Source organism: Toxotes jaculatrix, chromosome 5 (genome assembly GCF_017976425.1).
Source record: "Toxotes jaculatrix isolate fToxJac2 chromosome 5, fToxJac2.pri, whole genome shotgun sequence".
NCBI lineage: Eukaryota > Metazoa > Chordata > Actinopteri > Toxotidae > Toxotes > Toxotes jaculatrix.
Genome location: NC_054398.1, coordinates 28,752,855 through 28,773,724, shown reverse-complemented (window position 1 = coordinate 28,773,724; position 20,870 = coordinate 28,752,855). Strand labels below are relative to the sequence as shown.

General features: G+C 45.0%; 1 protein-coding gene across 3 annotated transcripts in view; it reads right to left on the bottom strand.

Annotated features, from left to right (window-relative positions):
- znf609a (zinc finger protein 609a) overlaps positions 1-20,870 on the bottom strand; it is a 44,697-nt gene that overhangs the window by 14,784 nt on the left and 9,043 nt on the right. For all 3 annotated transcript variants that reach the window (XR_005894072.1, XR_005894073.1, XM_041037873.1), the window contains exons 2-6: positions 11,363-12,214; positions 4,133-4,358; positions 3,392-3,479; positions 892-3,043; positions 239-620 (exon numbers count right to left, since the gene is read on the bottom strand). Coding sequence is in view for 1 of the 3 variants with exons in the window: in XM_041037873.1 (XP_040893807.1) it covers positions 239-620; positions 892-3,043; positions 3,392-3,479; positions 4,133-4,358; positions 11,363-12,094 (3,580 nt within the window). In the remaining 2 variants the exon portion in view is untranslated. The remainder of the gene's footprint in view (positions 1-238; positions 621-891; positions 3,044-3,391; positions 3,480-4,132; positions 4,359-11,362; positions 12,215-20,870) is intronic.

Sequence of the window (20,870 nt, the reverse complement as noted above, 5' to 3'; positions counted from 1 at the left end):
AGATTAAATATCTTTTTCAGGGGTTACAGGCTAACGGTTTCCACCTGCTTCCAGTCTTTATGCTAAGCTAGGCTACCCACACCCTGACTCCAGCTTTGATTTCTTCCTGTGTTCCAATCCCACACTTGGAAAGAAAGGAAATAAATAAATGAATAAAAATACTGAGCAGTTCCTTGATACACTGATATTACATTCACTGGAGGGGGAGGTGTCACCTCTGGGTTCTCGCTCTTCTTACCGGGGTAGTTCTGCATCATGACGGAGGGCATGCCTCTGTAGCCGGGGTGGCTGGGCTCATAGCCCTGGCTGTAGGTGTAGGGCCCGTGCATGTAGGGCATGTAGCCCTGGTGCTGGGCCAGGGGGGAGGAAAACTGCACATGTGGGGGATGTAGCTCCTTCCCACCCCCTCTGTGCTCCTCTGGAGGCACCTGAGTCCTGCCCTCCGCCCCCTCCTTCACCTCCTCTTTCTGGAGGCCCTCCTTTGGCCGTGCCCTCTCCTCTTTCCCTTTCCTGTCTCGTTCTCGCTCCCTGTCGTCCTTCCACCTGTCCTCCTCCTGCGGTTTGGGAGCCTCTGAGTATTTGCTGGGGTAGACGTAGGGCCACAGGCGCGAGTCGGGCTCCTAAAGAGAAGAACAACACAGAGTTAAGACAGCTGTTAGAGCTCAGAGATACCACCTGTTAAACTCGGCAGCTGTGCCACTGAGCTGCAGATAAGATCTTTATTTACTGATTCTGACACCTAGACAAAATAAAGCAAAGCGAAAGGAACTGTGCTGTATGATCGGCTGCACTGTCACTTAAAAAGGTCAGAGATCACAGAGGCTGGGTTCAAAACCAGTGACAAAGCATCTGTCACAGCATCTCAGCGAGCTGCTGTAAAACTGCTATTACCTGTCTGTACCACATGGCAGGCTCTACACCTGTCGGCCTGCCTGACTCCACCCCCGGCTTGGCGTCCTCCTTTCCATGATGCCCTGCTTCACTCAGCTTCATCTTCAGACCCTCGGGCTGGGTGGTGGGGGCCTTGGTGTCCTCTCCCTTTGCCATAATGACTGACTTGGCCTGTTCTGAAGCCAGCGGGGGCTCTTTAGGCTTGGCTGGGTTCAGCCCCCCCTTGGTGCCCAGGTCGGTGAGGCTGGGGGCTCTGGACAGCGTGGGGGGCATCGAGGCTTTCTGCTTCCACTCCTCTTTCCCACCAGACTCCCGCTCTTTGCCCTCTGCCTTCTTGTCGGCTTGCCGCTGCCTCTCCTCGTACTGCTGGCGGTAGGTGGGGTTAGAAGCCAGCAGGTGGGCATGGTAGTCAGGTGAATAGGAGTAGGGGGGGACATAGTACTGGTTGTAGTACAGGGGCTGGGTGTACATGTTGGGGCGCTGCTGGATGACTGATGGCTGCTGAGGCCCTGGTTCCACCTTCTTCTCCTCCTGAGGCTCCACCTTCAGTTTGCCCTCCTCCCCCACCTCTGGCTCCTCCTCCTTCTTCACCTTCACGTGAGCTCCCTCTGCATGAGGCGGCGCTGCAGGTGCTGCCCCTGGGCTGGGGTTGGGGTAACTGGGGGAATAGTAGGAGTCATAGTTAGGGTAGTATGATGATTCCTTACTGGTGGGCTGAGGGGGGAACAGTGCCTTCTTGGCCCCTTCACGAGACCCCTGGTCTGGCTCTGTCTTGACCTTCACGCCCTCTGCCTTCCCCTCTCCATCCTCCCCCGCGTCAGAGATGTCGGAGTAGGCGGGGCTGCTGGTTTTCACAGATGCATTGTCGGCTCCGTTCTGGTTGAGGTGGAGGGGGGGTGCGAGTCCGGCCTCCATCCTGCTGGCCACACCGATGGACGGGCTGGGTGCATTGTCCGTGAAGCTGTACACTTTGTCGGCCTCGGCCTTGATGCTGGCCAGTCGGCTCTGGTGAGCTTCTGTGGAACCGTTGAGCAAAGCGTCTGACGATTCGGAGTACGGGCTCTTCCCCTCCTCCGGCCTGCCTCCCTTACACATCGCCTTTGGACTGTCCCCCTCCTTCCCTCCCTCCCTCTTCTTCTTGTCCTTCTTCTTTTTGTCCTTAGCGAGGGCCGGGCTAGAGGCGGGGTCAGCCAGTGGAGGGGGTTTAGGTTGGATGCTCTTCAGCTGGGGGCTCTTGGGGACGGATTGTACCACTGAGCCCAGAACAGGGGAGGACGCCTGCAGGGCATAGGGTGAGGGGGCTCCAGGGGCAGCGGGGGCCACAGGGCGGGCAGGCTTCAAGCCTTTCTGGGTCAGTTTGTCAGGCTTGCCTCCACCCACTATCTTCTTGGCCTTCCTGTCGTCCATCCCGTCGTTGCTGGCCTCGTCAGTCAAACATGCTCCCTCCTCACCACCGTCCGTCACCTCGGGCTCAGCCTCCCCGGCCTTCTTCTTCCCCTTTGACGTCAGCTTCCCTGATGAGGGGGAGGGGGCGTCAAAGCCTCGGCCTTTAGGTGTGGTGGAGCGGGCGGGGGAGATGGCGGCACCATTGCAGGAGGAGGGATCAGGATGGAGGGCTGGGTCATCCCCATATTCACTGTCTCCGTCCTGGTCCAATCGGATGTCATGGTCATTATGGGCTCGAGCCTGGTGGTATTTCAGCCCGTTGATGTGCTTGTACTTCTTGTTACAGTTGGGGTGGGGGCAGTCGATGAGTACAGGGGAGGGGCAGGTCCGGTCCAGCTGTGGAGGGGGTAGGGAATCAGATTTACCTCCAGGGAGGGGGGGTGCAGCACCAGTGGAGTTGGTTCTCATGCGTTTTGAAGCTTTAGTGTCCTCAGAGCTGGAGGTGGGCTCCATATCAGAGGCAGGTTTGGTCTTCCTCTTGGTGGAGGATGGGCTGGCCTTGGCGTCCTCAGCACCTCCGACCGTCTGGCTACCTCGTCGCCCTTTGCTGTTCGCAGCAGCTCCACGTGTCTTACTGCTGCCGCTGCCTTTGTTGTCAGAGGAGTTGCTGTTGTCATTCAGTGGAGTGTTACTGCTGGGACGCATCCTCTTTCCCCGACCACGACCGCTCCGCATTTCCACGTCACTGGTAGGAGACTCGCAGAACCTGAAAAGACACACAGTTAGTTGGTAATGAACACGAGCAGGCACATGCACAAAGGTATCTGAGGTTAAAGTTAAAACTCTGGCTCCACTGTAAAGATGAAAACAAATATCATGACACAGCAGAAATCTACCAACGGTCACATTTGGCCATCAAATGCCAACGGAGCTACACAATAAAGGTTTATAATGATATTGGATTTACAGCTTTTTCGTTCAGACCCTGATTATAAAAAAAATCAACTTACTATCTTTCTCTGGAGCTTTCAACTAAAAATGAGTGAACCTGGCTCAAGTTCATTTACTCTGTGTGTGTGTGTGTGTGTGTGTGTGTGTGTTATGTGTTATATACCTCGGTGGGGCCCAGTCATGTCTTGTGCAGTCCAGCAGGGTTCCCACGTACGTTTTGTTCCTCCAGGTGACGTTGACAACCAGCATGCCTACAGACAGACAGACACACACACGTTACACTACACATATATATTTACTGAACACACAGTGAGTAACAGGAACCCACAGAGAGAGTTGCTGCAGCAGGAAGCAAACATGCCATGATGTGATCCTTCCCTGCCTGCTGGTAAGCAGACGTTAAATGGTTTCACACTAACATCGCACTGAGGTCAAGTCATATCAGTGATGCAGTGACTCTGACTAACTGCAGAGAGAAAACAAGTATGTTAGCAGAATGCTCAGCTGACATGAGCAGATCAAAGACGCAGCCCAGTGTGCAGCTGATGTCTGAACACCTTCATGCCAGAGAGAACAGGTCTGTCACCTGCCACAGACTCAGTGTGTGGCAGGGGGGTCACACACGGAGTAGAGCAGAGGGACAGTTTTTTAGTGTGAATGTCTGAGTGTGCACAAAATCCTTTTCCTGTTAATGAATTTAATCGGCTCAATTTGAAGTGTTTGAAAATGATGATGATAGAAAAATGTGTATTTGCTGACCAGAGGGAAACAATCCCATGTACACCACGTATATACAACACCAGTTAAAGACTGTATGCAAAGGTAAAAAACAAACACAACACTCTGAGTGTAGTGTACAAGTATTCATCACAGATTCCCTTCTGTTTTGGTGTGTTGATCTCACCGTCCTCCGTCTCCTGCCACACGATGCCCTCCAGGTTGACGCTGGTGCCTGGCTCACAGGGTCCCAGGCACTCAGGCTCGGTTGCCAGTGCGGCGTCTGCTGTGTTCACTGCTACTGAGCGTGTGCGAACCATGATCTGCTCACAGGGAGATGAGATGTCGCTGTTGGCGACGGGAGTGATGAGGTGGAGAGGAGGAGGAGCAGGGGTGGAGACGGGAGAATCCATCTGGAGCAGAGAGACGGGGGCACGGTTAGAGGTCAAAGACACTGGAAAACATTTGTAACTGAGACAGAGAGGTCAACACAAAATGTGAAGCAGCAACAACACAGATCCACAGGTCCGCCATTACTGGCATCACACCTGCACCACAGGTGTGCATTAATGAAGCAGATACTGTGGCCGACTCAGCTTTCCTGCCAGAGTCTGAGAAGCTAACTGAGGTACGACAACAACAAAAAAATGACCTTAATCCCAGAAATCATATATCCACCATCACCATTATAAAAGAGTCTGTAAACTGAAGACAGTGGAATCATGTAGTGGAGTCTCAGAACATGTTGTGGTAAACGTCACGTTAAAACCTTTCATAAACAGGACTGATTCAAAGAGCTGTGAGAGTGATGCTTCTCGTTACCTGATCCTTCTGTATCACACTGGAACAGGTTTTTACAATAAACTCATGACCAGCACACACCACCAGGTGCTGAAGCCGATTGAATGAAAATGGGGCACATTTCAAAAACTGTTCAAGAGATGGAGGAGAAGGGAAGGGGATTAAAGGGGGGGGGGGGGGGGGGGGGCAGGAAGTACAAAGAAAATAGAGGAGGGAGAGGGTGAGATAGCAGTGACAAGAGAAACAGAGGGAGAGGAGAAAAGAAGACAAAGAATAGAGGGGGAGAATGAAGGGAGGAGCAGCGAGGAGGACCCTAACCCTGTAATTATCAGGTGGGAAGCAGCTGGTGTGAGGGCAGAGCATGGAGCACTGCAAAGGTGTCAGCCGTCACCATGGAAACGCTCTCTAAACGATGTGGCTGTAGAGGAATGAAGTGAATTGAGTTGGGGTTTTGCATTAAAAAGGTCTGGGATGATTAACACACCGACCATGATAGTCCACGGTCTGAGTCCAGCAGGTTCTACCAACCACTGCCCTCATTTCTCACCATCTCACCTCTGTGCACCTGATTATAAAGGCATCAAATTTCTAATGTTTAGGAGAAATCCTTGCAAACAAATCTTAAAAGTTGAATAATGGGAGTAATTCTTGTATACTGCAGATTTGTTCAAATGTACAACTGCTCTTTGGCTCAGTGACGTTGAGCAGATTAAAGGAAGTCTATGAAATGGAAAAAAATATACTAAAGCTACTGAGAATAACAGTGAAAAAAGACAATCAGAAATAAATTCACTTGTTGGAAATGGTGTCTTAGGCCTATGGAACAAAGGGAAAGCTGTAAGCTTGTAAGTCCAGGTTTTACAAACTGCTTTGAAGAATACATCATTAAATAAATACGTTGAGGAAAAACCAAACTGGCTCTGAAATCATCCACTGTGATAGATTATCTGCCACAATTCTTCATGGCAACAGTCACATCAGGTGATGCGTAAACAAGGTGGAGTTAAATGGCTAAAACGTTCATTTCCGCTCATCAGTACAACAGGTGGGTCTTGTTTTATTTTTAATTTAGAGCTGATAATGAGAAATGTAAAATGTTTGTATACAGAACCGATTTATTTTAATTCATCTAAAGAAGAAAAATGGTGAACACAAACTAACAAATCCAAATATGTTGACTTGAATGAGAGACAAAGAGAGACCAATCCCAGGAGGAGTGGTTACCTGGTAACCTGGACAACACCTGAGCAGCAGACACCTGATGCAGAGGTGTCCTGGGAGTTTTAACAAGTCTTTGTTTAGAGCAGAGATGCAGCAACATGCAAGCTAGAAAAATGGCTGTCAATCACATTAACCAGCCAATCAGCTGTCAGGGTGCTACAGAGTGCTTGTGATTTACAGGTAGGATGTAAAGTAGGAATGCACCAATCCAGCTTCTTCTCTCCTGACACAGATACTCAGCTCGGGCTATCTGCTGTTAATGGGTACCAATCTGATACCAACCTGGTTTCAGAACCAATTTTACTGACTAGAAACACAATAACACTTATTTATTTGCCAAAACACACCCACAACTGTACTTGAGGTGTCTCAGGGCTCCAACTTGCATCTGATGTCTCTGTGAGAGTAAGTTTTTGTGTGTTCTTTCCTCGGGTTTTGATTTCATTCCACAACACAGCAGCATGTGAACGCAGCACTGTTCAGCAGCTGACCGCTGGCACACAAACAGTTATGGGCATGAAACAAAAACCATCCCATGGAGGAATTCACCAGATCCACTAATAGTCTGTCAGACTTTTCCATCAATAATGTGTCACTTACTAAAATAAGTTACTAAATAAAGTGATAAGCCTTTTCTTTTCATGTCAACATCCACTTTTACCTTGTTCTTATGGGCTCATTGCAGAAAACTGTCTTCCTCCCTGCGGACGCTCTGAGAACAGACCTGAGGAACATGTTTCTTTTCCTGAAGCCTCAGAGCTGATGAAGACTGCCAGGCGCTGGGTGTGTAGCTTACTGGTTTACCAGCTGGTTAAGAGGGTGTTGTCTTGGTAACAGGAGAAACCAGTCATCGAGCCCCTATCCTTCACTTTAAGAACAAAAACATGGCTGTCTGGAATGCTGGGAAACCCCCTGAAGATGAGAAAACCCACCAACCAACTCTCTCACACACGCCTCATTCAGAGGGGAGGGGTCTGATTTACATCTCCGCTATTGGCTGCCGCGATTTAACGAACAACACACACACAGCTCCGATATGACGCCGTCTGGGCTCGAAAACACCAGCCCCCGCTCCTCCTCTCCACTCAGTCGAAGGTATTCATTACAACAACAAGCCACATTTCTTTCAAGGTCATTCACTCACTGTGAGAAAGAGATTAGTGATACCGATCAGCACTTCAGAAAGTGTGTGTGTGAGTCAGATGCATGTAATCACCCAACAGAACGTCAGCAGACCTGCTGACACTCAATTCACACCAAAAGCTGCTCGTTTCCTGTGTCACTCCACAGTGAAGCAGCTGAGACTTCCAGAGATGAAAGTCCTTTTCATGTTTGTTATCTCACGCTGGGAAACTGTTCAAACACTAAACTCGGAGGGATGAATCATCAGGACAACTGAGGAGACACTAACGCTGCAAACAGTACAACATACAACCACAAAAGCTACAAGACTGTGAAGTCAACTTCAGGAGAGAACTACAAGTCCCAGAAGGCACTGCAGCACCAAGCATCCAGTCAGCCAGAGACAAAGCTTTTCATCACTGATTGATCTGCAGACGTTTGTCTGGATTAATCCATAAATCATTTGGTCTGTAAAGCATCAGAAACGCGTCACAATATCTCAGAGACGTCATTAACTATTTAAAATCACTCAAATATTATTCACTTTACTATGATGAAAAGCAAGAAAAGCATTTATTATTTTCATTATTGAATAGTCTGCTGATTCTTTTTACAATTCACTGATTATTCATTTAGTCTATGAAATCTCAATAAATAGAGAAAACAGCTCAAGGTGATTATCATTTCTTGTTTCATCAACAGAACAAACTCAAAATATACTCAACCCCCCCCCCCCCCCCCCCCCCACACACACACACACACATGTTGAAGGCCATGCTGAGGAGGCCTTCACAGGGAAGACAGTGGATCAGTGCACAATTCTTCACCCTGAAAATTCTTCAAGAACACCTGGAAACACCCCCTACAACTCCTCAAAGACCCAAGGACTGTCTCCATGGATCTCCCTCCAAAACATTCCACAAACCCACCCCCCCATCCCCTACCCAGTGACCCTTAAAAACCCCATCCTGGACTACCTGGAAATTTCTCCATGTTCCTCCTCCTCTGCTCAGGAGGCCCTCACTGCCCTCACACTCACTCAGAGGAATGTCAGAAATGAACAACAGGTTAGAAGTTATTTCTCCATGGGATGCTGAGTCTCTCTGAGGACACTGAAATAACATCTGGGATACAGGAAGGGAGACAGAGAGAGTGAAGGGAACCGCCCCCCTCCCTTTGGATGGGGGTTCAGGACTCCGTAGAATTTGTAGAATTACAGTGTGGCCTGAGAAAGAGGAGGAATCCACAGGTTTCAAACAGCTAAAGTTTACTGTTAAATGTGTTTTAACTGAGCATGGAACTGAATTCAAATCCAAAAGCCAAAATTGAGTTAAAGTGTAAAGGTGAATTCTGCCTGTTCTGAACACAATGTCCGGCTCCTGCTGAGGAAACGTGACAGAAGAGGAGCTGTCGCAGGGTTCAGGACATGTGACTGCTTCTGTTATGCACTTCCAGGAACCCTGGTTGTAGAGCTGAGGTGTCAGGGGGGCCGTTAGCTTCTAGAGATGCTTTATTTTAATTTACTTTTTCGGTTAAAGCAATTTTCCTTCGGCTTGACTCATCTTCTCATACCTCTGTTTCCCAGAAAGCATTTCGACAGCCCCCAGAGAGCAGAGCTCGCTGGTCTCTGCTGTAAGTTTTATGTGCAGGTTGACAGTCAGCCTGGGCAGGAGCCACATCTTCATACCTTAATACCTTCCAGGCTGGAGTTTACAGTGTCTGGCTGATATCAGACAGATACTTTAGCCATGGAAAAGTGAAAATGCAGTGGAAAGAAATGATTCAGGCTACTGTCAGTATTACACAAATATATGTGGAGCTATAAAAATAACAAGGCTGGATTAAATCAAATGTGATGAAAACTGCAAATACACAAAATCACCCAGTGTGGCAGCCTCTGAGTGATTCTGACAACATCAAAGATGGAGCCTGATCACAATATTAGACCCGAAATTAGACGTGAAAACTTCATATTAACTACTGTTAAAGATGCCGTCACATTGTCAAAGTCTTGGTGTCCGTAGGAAGAACACACCACTCCCACCTCCCTTCTCTCTCTCTCTCCCTCTGTAGTCTTTCCTGCCTGTAAACTGTCCAATGGGAGAAGAATGCTTCCCTCATTTTCCACAGTCTGCACTTTGTGTTTAGTCTGAGTTTTCGTCCACATGGTATCATCTGTTAGGGTCTGTGGTGTTGAAAAAGACCCGGTGTCTCCTGTCTCGGATGATCTGGCCGCAGCGAGTGGTTTTTGGAAATGTCAAGCAGTAACACTGAACTCAGACATTTCAATAGTAAAATTAAAACCAGCAGTCAGCTGACAGCAGTTTGGCCTGTGGTAAATGAAGATGCCTTTTCACTTTGTCTCAGTTAAGTTTCACATAGCAAACGTCAATCAAATCATGATTTATCGGTCAAAGACCCTTGGGAGCAGTGATGTGATTTCATGTTGAACTTTGTCTAATCGGAAATTAAATGATTCAAAATTAACCTTGAATCGCGAGCCTGTTCAGCCTTGAATCAACAACTATTTCAACCCAAAGTGAACCACCTGTTTAACCTTGAATCATTAGCCTGTTTACCCTTTAACCTTGAATCACTTGTCAGCCAGCTGTTTAATGCTGCATCAACAGCCCTGTAAACTCAAATCAACAGCCAGTTTAAACTTCTTTCAACCCTGAACTAACAGCCTGTTCAGCTGTGAATCAGCAGTGTCAGAACCATGAATACACCACCTTATTAAAGGTGGAGAAGCTGGCTCATTAGTCTTTGGGTTTCTAGGATCAGCTGGAAGGATCAACAGCAGCAGCATTAGCTAAAAATAGAAACTGGGTTAGATTAGATTACTTTGTAAACAGCTCATTCTCTGATGATGGTATTTTTAGCCAGCACATAGAAACTTATTTGTACTGTAGTGCTGTGCAGTTTATGGATACTGAGAAGGTTTGATTCAAATAATAATAAAAGACCCCACATTCTGTATAAATCTCATTACATAACATTTCGTGATCAGACTTTAATCCAGTGAGGAGCAGTATTAGTTTGAAACTGTTATGTTAAACCTGGTGTTATGAAACTGTGTCACCATCACATCATTTGTCCACAGTTTAGTTTTACACTGTAAAATGTTCAAAATTCAAACTTAATTTGTAGGAAGATTGTTAATATTTGCTTAGGTAAAAAAAAAAAAAAAAAAAACTTTTTCAAAACAATACAAATTCAGTAGTATAGTATTGGTTATAGTATATTACAAAGTGAATGCTGATGAAAAATGCTGATGGGATAATGCTGTCTGGAATTAATAAAAAAAAAAAAAATTATAAAAACAAAACCCAAAAATATCTTAATCATGAATTTGGAAACTTGTTTTCTACTTCCAGACATGGACAGATTGAGGTTAAGCTCTGACCTTTAAACCGAACCAGTCTGACACTGGTGTTAACCCTGATTAAGACTAGTTGATATTCAGTAAACTTGAAATAGAGGCTGTCGTTCACATTTATTGCTGCTTGAAAAATCCTACTGTTGTAAATCTCAGTTGTGTAACCAGAAAATGAGCAACAAGGAAAATAACATCGAACAGAGGGGAAGGTCTAGGACGTTTCTTCCATTACAGCCAAAACAGATTTATTTAAACAGATAACAGTTTAAAGGTTTTAGTGGATGAGCCACTAAGAGGCCAAGAAACTGTGACACTACCATCCTGCTGGGTCACTGTGTGAGGGGCCAGAGGGGACTGAGACCTCCAGTAAAATCTGCTGGACAGACAGAGGATGACGGCCAGCTGGATGAATGAACACGGCATCCACCTTAACACTGCTGGATAACAGACAGCTCTGGGCAGCTTATTTCTCAGCCTGGAGCTCAGGCCAGCGGGACGAGTTGGCAGGATGGGAAACCTCAGCACGAAGCTAAATTTGGTAAGAATACGAAGGGAGGCTGGGGTGAACAGCAGCTGTGGAGGAGAGCTGAACACTGAGCAGCTGAGATTCTGAAGACACAAATCTGTAGTTTCATCTACATCCTGAGATGGACAATACAAGGGTGACCTTCCCAGTCACTCCCTTTCACCATGGCTACACGTTGAACTAATTTGATTTTTTTTTTTTAAGAAAAATAGGGGGATGAAGGGAAGAGTGTGGCGGAGCATCAAAATCCTCCATTACAATGAAAAAGCAGCAGCAGAGATGAGCCCAGTTGTGTAACCAACCAAGCAGAGCACGGAGTATTAACACATTTTAATTAGATTAAAAATAAACCGTCTGCTTCCTCTTACCTTCTCACCACTGACGACTTTCTTCAGATTTCTGCATTCACCACTGTCCACCTCCTCCTGCTCTGTTGTCATGGCGACAGGCTGACCGATCCCTGCCGAGTCCAGTGCCATATTCCCAAGCTGCTCAGCTGCAGCTAACTCGGGGTTTTGTTGGCCCTCGAATGGACCACTGCGAGGGGTCCCTAATGGCAGGATGGGGGACCCGGACTCTTTCTCAGTGTTAACCACTCCTGCGGCCACAACTTCCATTTTCTCCTTCTTAGTTTTCCCAGATACCCCATCCTTGTCCTTTTTCATGGTGGGGAGGGCACGGGAGGGTTTACTAGACTTGTCAGTTCCCTTAGTCGGGGTAGAGTTAGGGTTCTGGGATGGCGGGTCCCCTGGGGCCCGACTCTGAATCTCCTTCTTAGCTCCATCCGGGACCGGGACCTTAGCGCTTTCCTTAGAGTTTTTACTGCGCTTGGATTTGGATTTGCTCTCTTTGCCCTGCGTGGCGGCCACAGGACTAACAAACTTTATATTGTCAGGTAAAGCAGCCACAGCGCTGGGAGGGGCAGCCATGCCCCCTCCCTCCTTACTGCTTGACATCTCTAGTTTGTCCTTCTCCAAGTCGGCGTCCAGGTCAATGATCAGATTGCCAACACCGATATCCCACTCATCGCCACTGTCGTACGTGTCCACCGCGTTGGAGTCCACACCTTTCCCGCCTGCAGGGCCGCTGCTGAGGGACATCTTAGTAGGAGCGTCCCGGAGCGCCGCAGGAGGGCCACGGGAGGGCCGCGCTCCTCCCAGCCACAGGACGCCGCCTCAGGGCTGGACCCTGAGCCTCCTTCCTGCTCCCCACATCGCCTCCTGCACACAGGACAAACAACAGTTTAGACAGGGGATAACCAGCTCGTTCTTTACATTGTTCATTAATTCATTTCTTTGATTAACTGAATAATCACTTAGTCAAAATGTCAGAAAAGGACCTAAATTCCCACAATGCAGGGCGACATCCTCAAATTACTTGTTTTGTCCAAACAACTGTCCAAAACCCAAAGATACTCAGTTTATTTTGAACCAAACCAGACACATGGTTTGTCTCTGACAACAACACTGGTCTGAAAGTAATTTAAAAAACATCATATAAAGAAAAATGAAAAACTTCCCCTCAACCACTGTCTGATGTTCACAGTCCCTGTACAGCGGGTGAAAATATGAATATTGTTTACATCATATATATCCCAATCTTTTATGATTCACATGATTTAATGTTGTTGTATAGTATTTCTGGCCAGTTTTAATCAGAGGTTGTACAGCAGAGTGAAAGGTGAGCTGACATGCAGTGACCTCAGTTTCTGCAGGGTTCACCAAGTTAAACAGAAAGCAATTTAAAGGTCTTGACAGTTTTAGGAGGCTAACGGTTAAGGGCTAAAGGTAAACTCAGCAGTATAACCCGTGGATGTAGCTGTACATGTATATTACATGTGTATTATGAACCACATTTTGCATCATAATCATGCTGTCGAAAGCATGAAAGGATGGAAAACCAGTTGTGACAAATTGGCCTAAAATGATCTCTTATTATAATAAACGGTTTAAGTACAGCAGATTGTAACAAATTAAATTAGAATTAGGGAAGCAGCAGAGTTTTCTAGCTTCTAGCAGCATTAGTGACTGATGGCAGGTCTGATGGTTCTGACTCCTGCAGCACAACCCACTGTCACAGCCAGATCATTGTTAGCTTACAACATCACCTGACAGCGACAACCACACAGAGAAACATTTTACAACTATCTACAGCAGCCAAGACACACACACTGATTCTCATCAAAGTCCACTCTCAACACAATCATGACAAAAACATAAGCAAATATACAAACTGGTATGTGATCTGAAAAACAACAAACATTGCTTTAATTTGCATGCAAAAAAAGAAGGTATTGTGCTTATCATTGTGTTATCGATAATGATAATAGGCAGTCAGTGTTTCAGTTTATTTAAAGCCTTTCAGACTAACAGAGCAGCAGCTGTGATGAATCAAAGTGTCCTGGAGGCTGTCTGAGCCGGTTCGTTGTGGTCAGAGAGCAGGTCTGTCACTCCCTGGTAAAGAGGGTGGAGGAGCTTTATGGCCCCGACATAAAGGGTGTATTGACGAAAGATCACAGTCATTCCTTGCAAAGCTTCTTCCCAGCAGCGCTCTGCGACAAGCAGCATGAGGGAGCAGACACATCCCTGCTCCAGAGCCTTCTTCAGGCCACTTATCATATGAAAGGAGCAATGTGACCCCTGACCTCCTCTCACAATACAGAGCCGAGGCAGAGCCGTGTGAGCGGATGGGAGGGGTTGGGGTGTAATGTTAACAGCCTACAGCCTGGCTGACTCTACAATGGTGCTAATTATGCCTGAGGGTTAACTCTGCATGAAGCAAAGACATGATGCAAGAGTTTATTTAGCCTGAACGCCTACCAAGGGATTTTCATCTGCGGCCGTGGAAATGTTTGATGGCATTTGCATAAAAAAATGCAACTTACACCCAGACCCCTAAACAGAGGGACAACTGGAAGTTAGTGCATTACGAGATGAAGTTTCATCTGTTTGCAGCAACGATTAGTCAATTTAATAATCAAATAATCTTTAAGTCATTCTTCAAGAAAAAAATCAAAACATTTGTTGGATCATTTGCTTTTCTTTCTGTAAATGTGATATTTTGGGGATGTGGACAAAATAAGACATTTTATGACTTTGCCTAGGACCCCAGGATGCTGTGGTGGGGATTTTCCCCATTCCTGAAGTCTATGTGTTTGCTGTCAGTCTCACCTGTTGCCTCTGACCTAGCCGGCTCTACCACAGCAGCATGTTGGCTGCAGTCTTCCTACGTCTCTCTCTCCTCATTAGCTACACCTGTCCCTCCCTCTCCTGCTGCTTCAGGTGCCACTCTAGGTGGCAAGTACTTTTTTTTAAACTTAGTGACAAAGAGCTTATCAGACAATCAGTGGAAGATCATGTGGATGATGATGTGAAACTACACAGAAAGCAAAAGTCCATTTTCATTCCTTATGTCAGGAGATTTCCTTATCATATTTCAAACAGCAACACGTTACTCAACACCTCTTCAGCTTGACCTTCACGGTAAATGGCCTTAGGAACACAACTCAGTTACCTCAGGCTCAGTCTGTCCAGAAGGTCCAACACTACAAACTCACAATCCAGAGAAACTCCCAGTTTAATCAAATCCATGGGGATTTTATATGGGACATTTTCCATATACCAGATACATCAGGCAAAATTACAGGTACCAATTACAGGGCCAATGCTGAACACTGCTTTGGCCCAGATATCAAACAATACTTGGTTTCAGTCATTACGTGTTTTAACCTTTCTTTTTTTTCTCAATACTATGTGACATTAGCATCTCTTTGGATCTGGAACTGGAGGATACAAAAAGCACACTGGGTCTGTAGATAAATATTTTATCTACCATTAAAACTACAGGGGCAGAAATTTAAGGAGAATGGTAAACAGCTGAATTAATACAGCACCACAGCAACAGGAGAAACATCAGTTTTTTTTAATTATTAAAGCAGTAAACAGGTGGAAAACAGAGTCTGCTTTCCTTTATGTGTTGTTAGTTTATCTGTTTTATCCTCCGTCATTCACACCAGCCTCATCTGCTTCAGTGACCCTCACGCACACAACCATCAGTCTAAAATGACTCCTCTGCCTAAGGAGGGTATGTTTTCACCCACCACTGAGGCCATTTTCTATCAGTAGGATCATTTGAAAACATATTAACAGATCTCTATCAAACTCATTTGACAGTGGGGCTTTGATCCAAGGAACAGCTGATTATATTAAGGCTGACTGGGATTTCCACTGTTGGACGAATTTAGTTTTTTATCCCAAACAGAGAGAAAAGATCTGATTCTGAATCCTAAGGGGATGTGTTACAAGGACCAGGACTCTGTTTCCAAAGCTGAGCAACGCTAATGGTGTGGTTAGGTTTATCAGCGAGCTGGAGAACTGTCCAGGGTCTGTGCAGGTTTGAGACCATGAAAAGGAACCTTTGAGTGACTGATTTAAGTCAGGACTTTGCCTTGGAATGAACTGAAACTAAAAGGCTTAATAAGAGAATTACTATATCACATATTCCATACTGGAGCTTATACGGTAAGCGGAAAGGCATTCATACTGGCACAGCCAAATTAAAAACACAGTGAGGAGCTGTTTAAATTTCCATGATAAGTGAGAGTCTGCTCCTGATTAAGGTCTGGGTATAAATCTTCTTTCTGTGTAAACTGTAATGAAAAGTTAAAAGTTAATTTCAGTATCATTTGGTGTGATTTTATGACAATAGGAGCTTCACATTTTTTGCTGCGTCTACGTTTCAGGAAAGACCTACAAGCTGACCTCTGACCCTATGAGGCAGGAGCATTGCTAAACACCATAACAGCTCAGTCTGTCCAATCAGTCTGCTCCACCTGCACCTGAGTGGCTGAGAAGACAGATGGTCAGAGAGGAGGGGGGCAGCGCTAATCCTGCTGCTAATAACACAACTTCAAATGCTCCAACAAAGCACACAGAGAACACAGCAACAACATGGAGCAAACACTGAAAACACACAGGAGACGCAACAAATACACATCAAAGACAAAGCAAACAGGCACAGAATCAGGCTGCATGACATAGAGTGTCCTTAAGATGACGCACGGCTGTAGCTACTGATGATTTTCATCAAAGCTTAATGTCTCACACATCCAATAATGATCAGTTAATCATTTAGCATTCTTCATCATTACCTGATGAGTCACAGAGGACAAATTGTCCAACCAAGACTGTGAAACTCAAATATATATATATATACAGATAAACTATCTGTTTCAGCTTTGTACAGAGGGGCACTGGCTCTGACTGTCTGATCAGATTTGTGATCCTCGGATTACTGATTTCCTGATTCATGCTCAGTTGACACTGGTTTCATATTACTAATAGTTTTATTAGCAATTTTATTTAGGTTAAGTTTTTGTAAAATTTCAAACAATATGCAGCTTATGGCTTGTGAATTGATCATTAATTGATCCTTTCTATCATTATTACTCCTGCAACTGATATAATAATGTGCAAATGATTTTGTTGATCAATGACTGAATTCAGATTGACAGTTAAGAGTAAATAGAGTGATGTTTATGTTGATGTTCTAGCTGAATAAGTGTGATCATTTCAGCTCTAAACACCTAAAGGTTAGAAAGCTGGTGGATAAATACTGTACAGATTGTCCACAGTTAAAGGTGCTGTATCTCTGAAAGGCAGCTCTCTTGTATATTAAGCAGTGAACATGAACTAGTCTACAGAACTCCCATGCTGAGCTGCTGGTGTTGGGACTAGTACACTAATACCAAAGCCGCTTGTGTTAAAATGACTGAGTGGATTAACTGATAGCATCCAGACTGCAGAGTTGTTCTCAGATCAGACTTTCCGCTCAACTGACTCTAATACCGCACTTAATTAAAGGCAGCGTTGTGGCAGGACCTCCACAGGCTGGCCGCTCCTCTGAGCGCCCTGCCCTGCTGTCAGCCACAGAGGAGCCTCTTTATATGGAAATGAGCTTGAGACGCTCCGGCCCCGCCGAGCTGAGCCAGCCAGGCCTTTCACCAACAGCAGGACAAATCATCCAGGCTGCTCTGATAGAAACTTGGCCCGGACCATTTCCCAACTCGGTGCAGAGGAGCCTGAATGCTAGTAAGCATCTTCCGACTCTGCTTGGCTATAAACTACATGTCCCAAGCAGAGTGAGTCCTCGCTCAGATATTAACAGGCTGTCAGGGCTCTTGATGATTTACACCAGGCTGTGCTGCACTGCAGGAGGAGGAAGACGAGGCTGGGAAAATGCCAGCTTCAGCTGAGCCACTGCTGCTGCTCTGGCTCTGTGTGGACTGCTGGTAAACTGGCTCTGGGTGAAACTGGTTCTATTTAAACTGGTACAGAAGCATATTTACAACTTTGATTTCAGTGCTGAACAAGTTCTGCTGACCACATCAACATCACTGATTTACAGAGTTACTGACTTTTACTCAGGAGGATAGTCATTATTTACAGACCCTTTTCTAAACTACAGAATCTTTCCTTCCAAATCTACACATCGATGTCAGTGTTGTCCAGTGTTGTCCGATGAGCAAATAACTGTAGTCTGGCCTTTTTTTGAAGGTCTAAAGGGCAGGACAGTCAGAGGCGGGGTGGGGGGGGGGGGGGGGGGTCTGTTGCATGCAAATTAAACAGCAACCGCAAGAAATCACACAAAAACAAATCCACACATCCACGCGGTCCGGTTTTTATGGAAACATGTGAACCATGTTGGTACAGAAGATGCCTACAGACTTTCTCTGGACTGAGTCTTTAACAGCCATCTACAATCTGGAGGAGCTTCACCACATTCAAGCCAACAGATATCTGAATGATAGGTTTCTTAACCAGTACCGGTTTAATGCTGATGGGATATGAACACACTTCACAAATACCTGTGTCATAAACAACATAAAAACTCTGAATCCTGTCCTGACTGAGTATATGTGAGAGGGAGACGGACAGGTTTCTTCAGTGACTGAACATTACACATGCCCAACACTGCAATCACATCAGCACAGCTGTTTATTTTTGCTGAGCTTCTTTATTAAGCCACACAGGAGGGTCCTGGCTTAGATAAGCAACACATTGGTCTGTGTTCTGAACCACTTTGATTTTTGGGGCCCAACTAAAAATGAATCAGTGTCCAGGGTGAGTATTCGATTACTGAATGCTATGATGTACTGAAGTTGGTATCAGATGCCGGGTCAGATTTATCCTCTGGTTTGTTTATTCTTTGACTAGATAGTTTTGATTTCAATCATAAATTAAAAATATTTGGCAGACTAACAACTTAGACAAAGCTCTTGTACAACTGCTTGTATCAGTTACATGTAAAATTTGCAAAGTTCAGCTTCTGAGGTGTTCTTTGGTTTTTCAAAAAGTCAGAAATGGAACATTTTAGTGTTGTTCCAAAACTCAGGTATCATATCTGCAATACTATCATTTCACACCATACACAGCCTAAGTGTGTGGTATTTACAGCTCAACACCACACAAGAGCTTGATCTAGACTATGAAGCTGTCATTTGTATGTTAAACCAGTGTCACAAATGGAAACCTTCCCCATTCAGGGTGAAACACATCACACCTGCTCTGAGCAAAGTGTTCAAACTAGGAAATAAGATTACATACAGATGATTACATTTAATGAAAAAAAACAGCAGTGATAAAATGAACAGTTGTTAAAGACATTTCTCAACTTGAGGGCAAAGCCACCGACAGAATTAACACCTATTTAATTTCAGGTGCTAACATGTTGCTGCTAAAAGTCCTGGAAAATTAAATAAACCAAGTGCAGTCAGCTCCACCTCCACCACAAAGTGCTGAAGTGAACCCTCTGCAGTGGGTGCACTTCATTTCATCCTGGCAGATTCCACCGACACAGGAACAGATCTGCACTCTCACACTGTACCATTTCTGTGTAACAGAAATAAATCAGCTCTATGCAAATTAGACCTGATATCGAACACGTTGCTGCAGGCAAATGCCTGAGCTCTCACTGCGACGTCTGTTTGTTTAGTGACACTCTGTGGGATGAGGGAGTTTGCAAATCCCAGGTTCGCTATAAGAACAGGAGGCGTCTGTGTATTTATACTCTCTGCTGTCATACAAGAGCATGAATCTTCTCACAACTCAGAAGGGAAGGACAGTATTTCAGCTCACTGTGGCCACATAATCACATCATGACAATGCAGACTCTTCGTGCTCATGACTAAATACATGTTAAAAGACCATTAATACATGAAACTGCTCAATTTCATTTTGTGAAACTATAAAAATGCTTTTGTCTGAATTTAATTTATTTACCATGGGATTTTAAACAATTCAGTAAATGCGGTCACATATTGATTAAACTAATGTTGTGATAAATATCACATAGCATTCATTTCCTCACTGCCCACTGATGCCACTCAGCAAGTATTGTGCTGTTCTTGTGCTGGTTAGGTGCAGTCCACTTTCCACTTTAATTTTTCAAAAACCTGAACAATCTTCTGCTCTATCGGCTGTAGATGGTTTCAAGATCAGCGTTCTAGGTTGGGACCCACTGTAACAGACAGAAGTGCATCATGCTTTTGTGTTCGCTGGATCTGCTGTTGCCAGGATAAACCACTGACCCAGCCTGTCTCTGGCCAGTTTGCTAAACTCAGTCGAGCATGAGTTATTTTTAACTTTTGTTTTTAGTGGGTTGTAAATCCCATAATTCACTAACCACTTTCACTACTTCAGCAGCCTGTTAGATGTTTACACACGGCCTCCAAATGCTGTGTGCTGGCTGTTACCTCCAGGGGAGACACACTGAGCGTTTCTTCTGTTTAAAATTTCTTAAGGCTGCCAAAATGTTCCTGAGCTGCCAAAGACTCTCTTACGGTTTACAATGAACAGCGCAGGAGGAGATGGACCAAAATTAGAAGACAATAAACAGCTGAAGCACTCGATGAAGAGAAATGACCAGACTCTATAAATACTAAATCCCACCTTTATGGTTTTATGGTCAGTAATAAATATCTCTAAGTGGTTTTCATCTACGAGATGAAAGGAAAATGAAAAGAAAAGGAGAGTTTAACAGTGGCTTCAAATATCTGTGGCCACTGAGACTGCAATGCGAAATAAAAAGAAATTTATACAAATAAAAACATTTGAATTCAACATTTTGGGTAATTCACTTATTTGGTTTCTTGCTGAGTGTGGGATGTTCTCCACTCAGTCCCCCTGCTGCAGGACTGAAGCAGGTCAAGTTTCACACTGCCACTCTGCTCCTCATCTAACCCCGGTTTAACCCATGATCCTGTTGCTTGTCCAGCCACCAGAGAAATAGAAACACAAAATAAACAGACATAAGAAAAAAAGGATGAAATATATTCATAAACAAATCTCATGAGTGATTTTAACTATTCTGATAAAGAAAGTGGATCATATCACTCCAGGTCTCAGATCTGTGCACTGGTTTGATTTTAAGACTTCTGCTGGTCTAAGAAACGTGCATTTCTAGTCCTGGTTCCAGCTTCTAAAATCTAAGCACTCTGACATCACAGTAAGTGAGTATATTTGGATTTTGGACTCATGAAAATACATTTGACATTTGAAGATGTCCCACTGAGAAGATGTGACGGGTAATTTTCACATATTACACTGACGTATTATGGACAAGACCATTAACTGTTCCACAAAGATTAATTAATAATGAAAACTGTTAGTAAAACGCTGGGTAATTAAGTTCCAGTTCAGTGCCGACTACTGTCGCACCAGCACAACAACGGATGAAATGTACTGTCCGGCAGTGTTATTAACTTATCACCTTCTTGTTCCTTTGTGATAAAGAGTGACAGTCTGTGGGGACACGTTTGCACTGGAAGTCATTTTTACATCCCATAATGCTGTGTGTATTACAGAATTAGGGAGCAGT